The sequence below is a fragment of the Ptychodera flava genome, chromosome 2 (assembly GCF_041260155.1).
Source record: "Ptychodera flava strain L36383 chromosome 2, AS_Pfla_20210202, whole genome shotgun sequence".
Classification (NCBI taxonomy): Eukaryota; Metazoa; Hemichordata; class Enteropneusta; family Ptychoderidae; genus Ptychodera; species Ptychodera flava.
Genome location: NC_091929.1, coordinates 13,648,910 through 13,662,827, shown reverse-complemented (window position 1 = coordinate 13,662,827; position 13,918 = coordinate 13,648,910). Strand labels below are relative to the sequence as shown.

The 13,918-nt window shown below is 36.8% G+C and overlaps 2 protein-coding genes across 2 annotated transcripts in view; one reads left to right on the top strand and one right to left on the bottom strand.

Annotated features, from left to right (window-relative positions):
- LOC139115209 (uncharacterized) overlaps positions 1-13,422 on the bottom strand; it is a 41,643-nt gene extending 28,221 nt beyond the window's left edge. The window contains exon 1 of the mRNA XM_070677162.1: positions 13,332-13,422. The gene's annotated coding sequence lies outside the window, so the exon portion shown is untranslated. The remainder of the gene's footprint in view (positions 1-13,331) is intronic.
- LOC139115188 (sialidase-1-like) lies at positions 3,877-9,984 on the top strand. The gene is made up of 3 exons (XM_070677130.1): positions 3,877-4,610; positions 4,786-4,880; positions 8,186-9,984. Exons 1-3 carry the CDS (start codon positions 3,977-3,979, stop codon positions 8,585-8,587), a joined length of 1,131 nt encoding a protein of 376 aa, XP_070533231.1. The 5' UTR covers positions 3,877-3,976; the 3' UTR covers positions 8,588-9,984.
- Positions 13,423-13,918: the final 496 nt, after the last annotated feature.

The window sequence follows — 13,918 nt, the reverse complement described above, 5'->3', positions numbered from 1 at the left end:
AGCCAATCGAATTCCAAAGATCATTTCGTCGTATTCAGTCTTCTTGTCGTCATCGTTGTCGGTTACCAGTTCTCCGTCTTCGTGCAGTTTGCTCTGTACCCGTAGGATTCTCCCACCATGTTACTATACGTTTTTCCTTCAAAGTAGTAACTTCCGGCCACTCGATTACTAATCGTCTTTCATGGGGAGTTTATATGTTGAACTCGCCTTGGCTGCCGAGAGGTACCTGGGGATCTTCAGTGTATTGACTACACGAGACGTTTAGAGTTCGTTGGTACTGCATAGACTTTATTTCTCTGTAGACAAGCTTGACAGTTGCCATCGCCCAAGATACGCTTCTCCCATAGTCTAAATGTCTTGGGTCCGCTGTGTTCCCCTCTCAATGTTCCAATCTCTCCGAGCAACTCTCCCTGCTCGTTGTATGTTTAAGGATGGGATTTTAAACGTTATCTTTAAGGCGTGGCTTGGATCATACGATAGACATGAATTAAAGATAAAATGATACATCCAATCATAAACGTCAGTGTCACAATTAATATTCAAATCTCACTGTGACACATGTTCTTGTTTTCGTCCTGACTTCCGTAAACACCCTCGTAAAACGGAATTAGCGTTATTGTGCGTTTGTCTAAAAATATGGTTTGTATGCATATCGACTTAAAATTGAGATCTTGTTGTTTTAATTAACAATTTTACTTGTGTCGATGACCGCTAGGTTCATTAACCTTTGTCTTAGATAAAATATCTCTGTATCAACATCTGAACGCATATATATTTAGTTCACATTCACTTGCACCTAGGTAGCACACTTAATCATTCGAAGACGCCTTTGTAATTATACCATTTGTAAGTGTTATAGAATTCTTTAAATACATGTATTACACCCTGAGTTTTTCACTGTGAGTTCAGCTTCGCCTCGGAATACGCTAATTATGTAGCAAACATACCTACTTTAATTGAACATTGAATGGTGGAATTCATTTTAATTTAATTAAAATATAAAATATCTGTTGTCCACTTACACATGTTGACTGCATTAACTTGCATGGTACCTGAAACCCGGGTCCTTGCCTGACCAACTCGGGTGACAAACAGAACACTTTTAATCCCCCAAGGTGTGTATGTTCCATTGTTATGTTTATCTAATCCAACTGGTGCCATTGTATGAAAGGCAGGTCTGTGAAATTGATCTCCTGATAACTAAGTAGGGTATTCCTAAGTTAATGGAGCTTTCCCGTAACGAAATTTGCCTTCGGGGTCTGACTCATCAAATGCAGATTAAAATAGTACAAATGACTGGTGCATTCTTAAAATAGGACGCTATTTACCCCACCCCACCCCGTATGTACGAGAGACTATACCAATAGTAATAGAAAAGAGAAGACAAGACTGTCGACAATCTAGCTGTAATATCGTGAAAGGTTAAGAGCACGCTCTCACACGCACAAAAAGCAACATAGATAAAAAAAATAAAAAAACTTGCAAAAAGCAACTAAAACCGACGAGAAGTTTAAAACAACTACATCGACTTTGAGCTTGCTTTTCACTGCCAGATGGTAAAGCATTACAAGAGAATTTCGACGACAGTCAATGATGTTTTTCTGCCATTTAACGATACGAGAAACTGACCTCTGTATTGACAGTCAAATTGCCATACGATACAACGATATGGAGGATTAAAACACTGAGCTCGCAATGAGGACCGCTTCACCATTTCTAAAACACTTTCAATTCTTTTGTTACCAAAGGATTGTTATTCGGGAATACACTTACTGATTCAATTTGTACCACAATTTTTTCGCAAAAACTTCACATAACAAGAAACTGTATGATCAACGTTCTCATGAATATTATGGGTTCGTGTAGTGTTTTTTTTCTTCATTAAAACTATGCATAGCAAGGGTATTGTAAACCTGTTTAACTTTTTTTACTATTTCGTAGCACTGCTGGTTATAAATGCTGCACGAAATAGGTGTTTTCAGTCAAGTCACTCTTGATTGTGGGTTCATAGCATAAGAGGTTGTATCGTTACTTTCAAGTTTACACCCGGGGGGGAGAGAGAGAAGAGAGAGAGAGAGAGAGAGAGAGAGAGAGAGAGAGAGAGAGAGAGAGAGAGAGAGAGAGAGAGAGAGAGAGAGAGAGAGAGAGAGAGAGAGAGAGAGACAGACAGACAGACAGACAGACAGACAGACAGACAGACAGGCAGACAGGGTGACAGACAGAGGAAGACAGGAAGCAAAATAGGTATACTTACCGACAGACGTAAGGTGTAGATTGGATTCATTTAAACTGGTCCAGCAACGGGTTATTGTTTATGGTATTATATGATACCATTATATCGATGTATTGATGGCGCAAATAGAGCTATCTGATTGGTCAAGACCTCAAAATAGTGCTATACTCGCGATAAAGGACAATTAATTGGAACACTCCCCAGCTCTCGGCTTGAGTAACATTCGTTTTCGATGTTTCACAAGGTAATTACGATATACTAGTATGATAGCAATAAACCAGTTCAACAACGATATACCACTATATCTTCGCTCCTCGTGTCAGTAAACCCAAATCAAGCGAGTTCATTCCGGTCAATTCGTTTTTCCTTAATATTTTGGCAGGCGAAAAAAGTCCTTAGGCCTGGAAAGTATGATCACAGAAAGCTCTTTACTTCGACCCTGTTCGCCATGAATATTTAATACAGAGATTCAAGTATTTTAGTTCTGTATAGTCATCTTCATTGACAGTAAGGTGGTATGCGCCTCGAAAGTGAAAGACTTAAACTTTCGCTAAAACTTTCTTTAGGGAATCTTTCAACACGGATCGTGTGTTTTTTAAAGTGATTCTGTTTTACACGTTGGGAGTGTTTAAGTTACAGTGGCGGGCAGATCGAGTACGCGGGATCAATAGATCCCGGGGATACACAGTAAGTGAGGCTACCCACAATCCTCCATGATCTGTACACACGGAGATCACTCACTGAACTGAAGCAAATTTCTTCTGTACACAGAACAACTCGGTCCATATTTCAAAATTCTGGCAACATAGTTCTTATCATCATAATTTTCTGATTTCTCGCTGTGAATAATAAGAAGATCAACCCCTTTTCTGCGGAGGAGATAGCAATTTTGTAATTTTGTCGACATAGATTTTTGACAGCCATACACAATATTTTCAAGGAAACTAAGGGAATAAGTTGCATCTGTGTTGGCAAAAGAAAGGGTATTGATTTTTCTAATGTTCGTAACAAAGGAAATTTGCATGTCTGACAGGTGGTATGATGAGACCATCTTAGTTGCTGATAACTTTATCTTGACAAGTGTGCAATTTTTAGCACCTCCAAGCATCAACTTCTCATTCAATTTACTCTTGAATTTTAAACATAATCAATAATTTTGAAACATAGTGTTAACAAATAATCCTGAACTTAAATTTTAAGTTAAAAATTGTTAAGAAATTGATAAAAATGAAAAAGCCTTTAGCAAAAAATGTCTGAGTGAACAAATTAAGGGATTGTGGGTAGCCTCACTTACTGTGGGATAGATCATCTTTTTTTTACATCCATGGATAGATCGAGCCAAAAACCGACCAATTTAGCAGACTACCCAGCTCACGAGCGCCTGTGTAGAACAGCAAAGGACGCCCTCTGTACGTCTGATTTTTATCAGATTGCGCATGTTGTGCATGATGCTTCTGACTTCTTCCGACTGACGATTATTGGGCGTGGAGATAACTTTACTTTCACCCTAAAACACTAATCGATAATCCGGCGCAATTCTAGATTATCGCGTTTGCCAGGGTGGGATAAACCGTTTTGGATGGTATCGAGTTCACTGAAGTTCGTTGACTTTATCGACTTCTGCACATGCGTGTAAGTGTTTCTGGTCACCTGACTTCGTCTTGCAAGGAAAACACAATCCACGGGCCGTTGAGATAGATGTAGCGCCTGGCAGTGCATACAGTGCCTCTCCCAACGATCATCATGGTATCTGCTGCATATTTTACTGCTATACTTACGATTTTCATTGCCACGTCACTGGTATCATGCCTTTCACCTCAGGTTGTTGGCGAGGATGTGCTATGGCATTCAAACGAAGCAAACTTCAAATATTACCGTTCGCCGATAACTGTCCGTCTTCCGAATGACGACCTGCTGGCCTTCGCAGGTGCTCACAAATCCAGCGTCAGCGATATCAACGCAAAGGGACTAGCTATGCGGCGATCAACAAAAGCTGGACGATACTGGAATCCAATGGAAATAATTTTCGAAGATTTGTCAGTCGAAGAAGGGTATCTGAACTTTGGGGCGGCGGTGGTTGACCACGAGAAAAACGTCACCATGTTTCTGTACTGCTACTGTCCGCACAGGCAGTGTGGCCCCGGCGTCATACCCGCTAACTTCATCACAAGGAGTTATGACTTTGGATACACGTGGTCTGAGCCAGAGGATTTGTCTATAAAAAATCCGGCCTTTAAAAATTGGCCTTGGTGTCCGGGCCCAGGATACGGAATCAAGAAACGTCTTGCCCCAGCCAAGGGTAGACTGGTTGTATGCGGCCATACAGTGGACAGAAACAAACAGGCGTCAGAAATATTGTACAGCATCTACAGTGATGGTAGGGCATCGGTTTGTGTTTGATTACATTGGCTGTACTGTTTTTTATAACTACCAACACCACATAGTCTTCTTTCAACTCCAAAGACCATGCCAACACCAAGTTGCCGTTTAATCACGGTCTCTCTATCACATACAGGGACAAGAAAAATAATTACAACTTTCTATTTTCCCAGATCACGGAGAATCCTGGAAGATAGGTGGATCACTGGTAGGTTTGCCGTACAAGGTACCAAAGCGTACTGGAGATTTCATGCCGGATGAATCTCAGGTAAAAGCAACACATTTACACTTGACTTCGACTTGACCAAGAAATCCTTCATTATCTCCACAACTTAGTATACAGTCACCTGTAATCTAAATATGCCCATATATGTGGTCAAAGGGAGTTCCTTGGTTTTCAAAATGCCCATGTGAGGGCGCTGTTTTTAAAAAGCGGCCACCCGCTTAAAATCTGTGATTGGTTAGATTTTCTCTTTCCATGGTAACTGTGGCAAAATTGGAACAGGTGACAGTATACCTTTAAGGTCAAGATCTTCCAAATCAATATGTAGGAATCAAGAACCCCAATAGGTAGCCATGACATCCTTCCTTTACTCAGTGTTTTAGCTTAGGTTTGAGTGCATAGTTATTATGTAAATGGTATAGGACCCCCGGTAACATTGCTGTCATATGCTATAAATAGAATTGCATTGATATACTGTGAACCCCAGGATAATTTATCTAGGTACCACCCTTAAAGGGTCTTTCCTCAATTCCCTGGTTCTTAATGAATTAGTTCTTGTTGACATTGAGTACTTATATGGTGTTAGCCCTTTGTTTTCAATTTAATTTTTTATCAGGTTGTAAACTTGCTTTTAGATAAGGCTGATAAATAACTTGCCCCTTTAAAATAACTGTTACTGTCAATGTTGATCTGATTTTCCATGCCTGATATACAATATTGTTCTGATTTAAGCCCACCTTAAAAAAATAGGTACGCCACTCCTGGCAACTTTTTTCAGAACAGTAGCTTTTACGTTTGATTATTTTTCACTAGTTTTTGTTTGTAATGTCAACCATAGTTTTGTGTGCTACTCCCTAACGAATGTTGAGATACACAGTATTCACCTTGTACTCTCAGCCTGTACATGTATAGTAGAGTCCATTGTTGTTGTTGACAAGTCCAGTATAAAATTCAAATGTAAACAGTATCAGTACATTTTACACGTATACACTTGTTGACAAGGTGAATAGTGGGTGTTTTAACATGCTTTGGGGAATAGGACAAGAATTTGCAGTTTGACTCACATTTTATGTACAAAAATTATGAAAAAACCAAGGTGCCTTCCATAACAAATATATTGAAACACCCCCTAAAGACCCCCTAAAATAGTGTTAAATTGTAATATGTTGTAGCATGGATTGCTTGCTCTTTTGATACATATGTGCAATGCGCATCTAAGGTAGAATGCACCTTGGAGACTTACTTAGTTATAGTATATATCTGGAGTCTCAAACTTTTACTACGACTTGTTTGGGCTAATTTGAAGCTCATGGAGTGTGTAAAATTTTCACTGACCAATGATTGTAAAAATTGAAAATTTAATTTTTCCTCCATAGAGTTAACACAGGAGTGGTGGCCAATTTGAATTGCAGGTGTCAGTATTATTTGGTAATTTTTAGCTACTATAGACTATCCGTCCGGCGTCCGTCGTCAGTCTGTATGTATGTATGTATGTATGTATGTATGTCCGTTTGTGAGGCGTCCGTCCACTCAAATATCTTTAGAACCGCAGTACTTACTGATTTGATATTTGTTGAGTAGATTAAAAATATGATTTTGAGAAACTATTTTTTTTAATTTTTTGATATTGTTGAAAATAGGCAAATTAATGCCAAAAAAGTGTTTTTGGTAAAAAATCTTCTTCTTCATAACCGCTGGTCAGACAGCTTTGTATTTGGTATACAGGTCCCTCGGGATAAACCAACTTAGATTTGTTCAAATTGTGATGAAATATGCAAATGTGTATTTTTAAGGAATTTTTTTGTCAATTTTGGTCAAAGTTTGACTTACATTGTATGTAATTCTTGTACTGTATAAACCCTATCAATTCACCCAGAAAAAAATAATTAATATAATTTTAAATAATTGAATTAATTAGGAAATCATCAAAGCCAAAATAATTTTAGTGTGGAATTATCAGAAAGTTCAACTTTTTTTGACAGTTCATCGTTAATTAAGGATTAAAACATGTAAAGGCAACTTTCTTGAATCCCAACTTTGATATATTCTGAACCACCATTTATGTTATCTAAAAGAAATTGCTCATAATAGTTTGTCATGATAGGGTGGTCAAATAAATAGAGATGGAGAAAGTTCTAATTTCCATTTATGGTTGACTTGGTAAGGATAAAATAAGATTACTTTTTGAGGAAAAAAATAGAGTGGTCAATTAAAAGAGTGGTCAAAGTGATAGGGTTTTTATGGTAAAGCTTGGCTGTAAGATTCCTCGTGCTATTTATAGCAATTATGCAATCTGTGTAAACAGTGCAATGAAAGTGTAACATGATTCCTTATAATGCTTTTGATGACCTTGAACTTCTTAAGTTTCAAACATTTGTCTCTTCAGTGTGCTTTCTCTGAGTACGTACAGTCTCACTTATTCAACAGAACTTACTTACAATGTTAATTTGAAAGTTAAAATGTGCTTGGTTAGTAGGATGAAAATACTGATATTAAAAGATAACAAGCTCAAGATTCTTTATAACCTGACAGATATGCTGTTTTTTTTATGACGTAAATCTTGATTTAAGCAAGTCTTGTTTACTTTAATTAGAATGTTATTAACTCTCGTATATTGCTGTTATAGACTAATATAGTCTGATGAAATATGCAAATCTGTATTTTTACAGAATTTTTTTCCATTTTTGGTCAGGCCATCCTGAAATGAGCTATCAAAGATATCCACCTTCTTCATCAATACATGTGTCACAAAAGGTTATTCTCTACATAACACAGCAGAGCGCTGTCAACTGTTGAGTCGCTTAAACCGCTGGTCAGACAGCTTTAATATTTGGTTTACATGTCCCTAGGATGACCTAAGTGAGATAATTTCATACAGTCAGGAAATACTTAATTTTGTATCCATGTCTATAGTAGCTTCAGGGACTTTGGCCCTATGTTTTTTTCTAGTACCTGTACCAAATTTTGCACGGGGACCCCTGACTTTTATTCTTGATTTTGAAAAGGAATGATAAAAAACTTGCTTACAGAAAGTTCCAGCAAGAAGTTTAATTTGAGGCTTGAAGTACCTTAGCCCTTAAAGCGCTGTAATTTTTCCCACCAAAATTGTAGTGCATTATTAGCAAATTTTTATGAATTTTTCTGTAATTTTTTGATAATTTGGAACCAAATGGGCATCACTTATCAGCGACTAGAGTTTTTTATCAAAGTTTAGCAAAGATCTAAAACTAATTGACTGGTATATATTTTATAAAGGTGCCAAAAATTGACTTTGGCCCTCAAAAGGTTAATGTAGGTATCATTTCATCAGGTGTAGGACAATAAATTAAGACCATATTTTTTCCTGACAGGTTGTTGAGCTTCCTGATGGTACCATACTGATGAACTCCCGCAATCAGTTCCATTTTCACTGTTCATGTCGTATCATTTCGAGAAGTTTTGATGGAGGACTGTCATTCCCTATGCTGAATGTCTCAGTGGATACAGCTCTTGTGGATCCAGCTTGCGACGGAAGCGTCATCATCCACAATGGAATCATGTTCTTTTCGAATCCTGCTAGTTCCAGGGGACGTGAAAACATGTCAGTGAAATGGAGCCTGGACTACGGTGCATCATGGGAAGGCAGTTTGACCATTTACTCTGGTGGGAGTGAATATTCAACTTTGACACCAATTGATGATAACCATATTGGTTTGCTCTATGAAAAGGATGGTTACAAAGAAATATCATTTGCAAGAATTCAAATCCACTGATTATTCACCAGATTCCGATGTTCCAAGCGAAGTCAGGAGATAATGGCGAGAGAATGCTACATGTATGTGACGTTTGATTCATTGAACCTTCAGTGTTTTTAAGGGTAGAATGTGCCTTAGGGACAGATATTCAAACTCTCAAACTTTTACACTACATATTTGGTCTACCTCTTGTGGAAACTCATTTTGAAGCTCGTGGAGTAAAAGGTGGGAGGTCAGATGCAGTCAAAACGCCACCACCAGACAACTTATGCAAATTATCCTAACTTCGTCCTTAACCCTATGAGTGCCAAAATATATTTTTGTCTCCTTTATAAACTTTACCCAGTCAATTTTTATTCTAATTTTTGCGAAATATTTTAATAAAAAGTTGTAGCCGATGAAATGTGATATCCATTTGGTCCAAAATTATCAAAATAGTTACAGGAAATACCATAAAAATTGGTAAAATGTTGCTCTAAAATTTTGGTGGGAAAATTTACAGCACTCAAAGGGTTAACCCTAGCCCATTGAATCAAGGCAGTAAATGTTCAAGGGGGTGATTATCCTCATACAGTACAAAGGACTTTGTTTAACTCCTAGCATTCTAGGATAGTCACCCCCGTACAGTTACCCACCAGTAATTAGCCCCTACCATTTCTACGCCTTGTCCCAACTCATCAAGAGGTAATATCTGGATTGGAAACATTCAGGGGCTTGACTGCCCTGATATCTATGTTGACAGATTTCAACTTTTTGTTCATGGTATCTTTACGCCAAATACTTTCACCTTCTGTAGGGTACTTCTTGTGTTCCACAAATTTTTGAACAAATAATTTTTTTCTCTCAATATAATGATTTCTTTCTCCACAACTGCTGTAGCATTCCTCCTCAATTACATTTTTAACCCAAAGATGATCCATTTATTTACATTTCATATCTTTCAATGAATGAGTGAATATTTTAGCAAAATATTTACTTCTTACACCGGTGAATTCATCACTCAGGAAATATCATAAGAATTTAGTTTGTCACCATGGACCTTCCGAAGCAGTACTTCTTCACACACTTGTGCTATGCTATAAACTTCTGAAGTAAAATTTACGCTTTTCTCATAAATATGTACACAGCTGTCAGGCATTGTCTGTTGTTGAGATTTAATAGAGTACAATTTCTCGAAACTTTCCGAACCATTCACTCTGTGCATATTGACATTTAGGCATCCTCAAACCCATTCACAGTTTTTTGGACCAACACTATTTTGCCTCAAGGAGAGATTTTTAAACTTGCAAATTTTACAAAATTTCTCTGTGTAAAATTCTTGTTTTCACAAATAATACAATATATACATGTAAAGAAAATATGTAATGATTTGATCAGTACTTGAATAAAGTGCAACATCTTGTTTAAAAAACGTTTATTTCGATATATTTTTTTCGTACTTTGTAATTTTAATGAGTGACCATATGTTTGTTTTTGCACTGGCACTGCATACAAAGAAAATTCACCATTTGATTCAGGAAGAATGTGCTTTGGATACAGGTATTTGCAATATTCTCTTGGCCAACCACTTGTTTGGGTCTCATTTTGAGGTCCTTAGAGTAAATTAAGTTTTCAGCAGCTCATTGATGTGGAAGATTTCCCCCTCAGATATAACATGGGGACGGCGGCCATTTTGAATTTCAAATCCCAGTAAACATTAGGTAATTTGTCTCTCTAGTACTAAATTTTGCACGGTGATCCCTGATTTTCATTCTTGAGTGTGAAAGGCAATGGTTAAAAGTTTCCTTGAGTAAAGTTTGAGCAAAAGTTATGATATCTAGATGCATTATGTCAACATAGCTGCAGCATTTAAATTTAATTTATGATGTACATTATGACCAACATGTTTTGACTTTCATTAATCATCGATGTATGTTAGACACAGTGTTTGCACTGGTTATTTGGATCTCTCTTGACCTTTTATTACAGTTCCGACATCACCCTCCCTTTAACATAGAATGTGCCTTGGGGACAGATATTTGGACTCTCAAACTTTTGCAGTTCTTTTCTTAACTACCTCTTGTGGGGTTCAGTTTAAAGCCTTTGGAGTAAGAAAGACTTTCACCATCGTAGTTTTTTGAAAATCAACAAATTTGTTTTTCTCCATAGAGTTAACACAGGGATGGCAGCCATTTCGAATTTCAAAAATCTGCTAATCTTGGGTAATTTGATTTGCTAATACCAAAATTGGGATTTCTATAATCTGAAAGTGTCCATGTATGGTATGTCGTTACCTTAACAGTTGGATGTAATAATACAGGTACTCAGGGTGAATATGTTACATCATTTTGATTGGTTTCTTGTCCTCTTTCTACTTATGTGATGATATTTAAGACAACCTGCAAGGCAGTTTGCGTGCTGACAAATATATAATCTTTTACAGGCACACAGCAAACTTTAGTTGAATTTTCATGAACAATAGATAAATACATAACATGCAACCAATGTTTACGTTTTGCCCATACATCAGATACATGGAGAGATGTGATTTCAACATACAACCATTAACTCAGAAACAATACAGGGAGAAGTAAACATTGTTTTCTTACGGTACAACCGGTGCATTCTCTTTTGGAATAACTTACCAAACCAATTTGGATGATGAAATTGAGATCAGCTACAGAATTTTAACTATGGTAACTTAATTATTCCTTTCAAATCCTGACCTAACTTGACATCTTCTACTGAGATGCACTACACTGTTGATAGTCTTACAAAGACATCAGGGGTGGACCATTTGATATCCAGAGGGTTCTGGAAGATTGATGAGGTAGCATTATTTTTTACCTGATCCTTTGTACATTATTTTTTTCCACTCTCCCACCTTTTCTCTTTGTGAAGCCTTCTCTGGCTTATTCATTTACATTTGCTGGGAATCTTCTTTTTCGAAAATCTTCCACACAACCCCAGGATATCAAATGGTCCACCCTTGGTATTGACCATGTTTACATAAAGAGATACAATGGCCAGATGGCAGGAGGTGTAAAATATGTCAACTATTTACAACAATACTCCTAAACATTGAAAAATTATGGAATATATTTGTGGGAGATGAAACCTGATAAAATCACCTTCAGCTGTGCTTTCTAAAGATTTTTTACCGCATTTCAACACCAAATACAATTTACCATATCAAATGCTTACTAAATAATCACATTATGTACTCTTAGTTCCTGTAGTGTATAAAATCGCCAAAAATAAAATCTTTTCGCAATATTTATTAATTTTGTTCACATCAACACAATCTGAATAAGTTATGGTACTAGTGTAATCTTCATGCCAAATTTCAAACCAGCATTGGAAGGGTTATTGTTAAGATATTTTTTTTAACCAAGAACAACAAAGAAATATGAAAAAAGAGATCACAATTGTTCATCTCATTCTGACATGGCAATATATGTATGAGAACATTTGTAGGGATTTACAAACCAAATTTCAAATCAACACAGTGGACTATTTTGATAATTTTTTTCTGTCAAAAATTAGCAAAAAAACTTCAGAAAACTACAAAAGTGAAGATATTTCTCTGAAAATTTAAAACAAGCGACCTAAGAGCCACTAGAGCTCCTTTGTTTTATTTAGAGAATAACTTTTTGTGACGCATGTGTTGATGAAGGAGGAAATCTTTGATAACCCACTTGAGAGGACCTGACCAAAATGCAAAAATAGCTGCAAAAATAGGTAATAGAAGATTTCATCATAATTTGAACATGTTAAATTAAGACCATCCGAAGGAACATGTCTACTAAATATCAGTTTTTGAGAAACAAATATTTTGACCAAAATGGCAAAAATACCTCAAAATACAAAATTGAAGATTTCATCCTAATTTAACATAATATTGTGATAAACCCTAGGAACTTGTATACCAAATATCAAAGCTATCAAATGAGTTGTTTTTGTGAAAATATTTGACCAAAATGACAGAAATTGCCCCAAAAATAAATGCAAAATTCATCAGAATTTTAATACATCACATTTAAATCAACCTTATGAACTTGTATACCAACTACTAGTATTACAACTATCAGATTGGTACTTTTTGGAGAAAAAACATTTTTGTCCAAAGATTAGGGAAATTGCCTCAAAATTACAAGTATGAAAATTTCACTACATTTTACACACAATTGACTGAGATCATTCCGAGGAATCGGACAAGCCGTTTCAGAGAAGATTTTTTGACTAAAAACTGAAAAGTTACCCCAAAAAATACAAACATGCCAATTTCACCCCAATTTTTACACACCTAATTTAGAATACCTAAAGGAACCTGCATATCAAGTTCCAACCCAATCTGACTTACGGTTACAAAGTTTTAGCAATGCGCACGGCAGGATATTTCTTTTTTCCCCTTATTTGCATATTTTTGACACTGAAATGTTCATTTAAACAAATCCACATCTCCACCCCTGGGTGCACATGTACACTAAATATTAAGATGGTAAGTAGTGGGGTTTAGGAGTTTTTTATGTGGACGGGGACACACACACACTAACACATACATACATACATACATACATACATACATACATACATACATACAGGCAGGCAATTTTTCTAACCTATAAGAATAGCTTCAATTTGCACACATATCTAAGGCCATATGGTAGCTAAAAAGTAGAAGCACTGTGGCGTCTCCAGGGTCATACAGTGATGGGCACGGGCAATAGATCGAAGAGGTACTAGTATTGACGCAAAAATGTAGTCTGTAATAAGTACTTACCAGCAGTTCTGTAAATGATGAATTCGACCGCTTTCAATCGATTCGAAATTGACAAGGAATTGGTTTGAGGTGTGCTTATCATGGGAAGGTCACATGACATGACCATTTAATGTGTCAATGAAATATATTTGACTAATATCTGAATATTAATCCCCGCTTGTTTACTTCACATATGGGAAAACCCCAGCTGTATGTCCACAAGTCCTTGACCGATGGATGTACACCCGTGGCCACTTTATTTTTGGTAAAGCCCGTCTGGCGCAAACAAAATTCTGTCCCAAGAAGGGTGATAAAACGGTTACTCTTACTGTATATAAGACGTGATAACGATTTTACTATCAGTATCCCCGTGGACAAAAATAATAGTTTTGTTTCTGGTCATTGACATGTGGCAAAAATGATGCGGCGACGCGATTTTTTTCTTTTTAATTTTTGGTGGAATTTGATACATTCCCCCTTTTTTCCATAGGGGCAAATGAAAAACAGGAAAAAAGAGAGTTGACGCGCACACTCTTAAGTGATGCGCGCGCTGACCAGAAACAAATCAATTTTTTTTGGCCTTCAGCCTGAAATTTCGACAGAGAACC

Excerpts from the sequence above, each read along its gene's own strand:
- LOC139115188 (XM_070677130.1), top strand. The coding sequence starts at position 3,977 with ATGGTATCTGCTGCATATTTTACTGCTATACTTACGATTTTCATTGCC. Across the intron at positions 4,611-4,785 it reads GTACAGCATCTACAGTGATG|ATCACGGAGAATCCTGGAAG; the intron begins GTAGGGCATCGG and ends CTATTTTCCCAG. Across the intron at positions 4,881-8,185 it reads TCATGCCGGATGAATCTCAG|GTTGTTGAGCTTCCTGATGG; the intron begins GTAAAAGCAACA and ends TTTTCCTGACAG.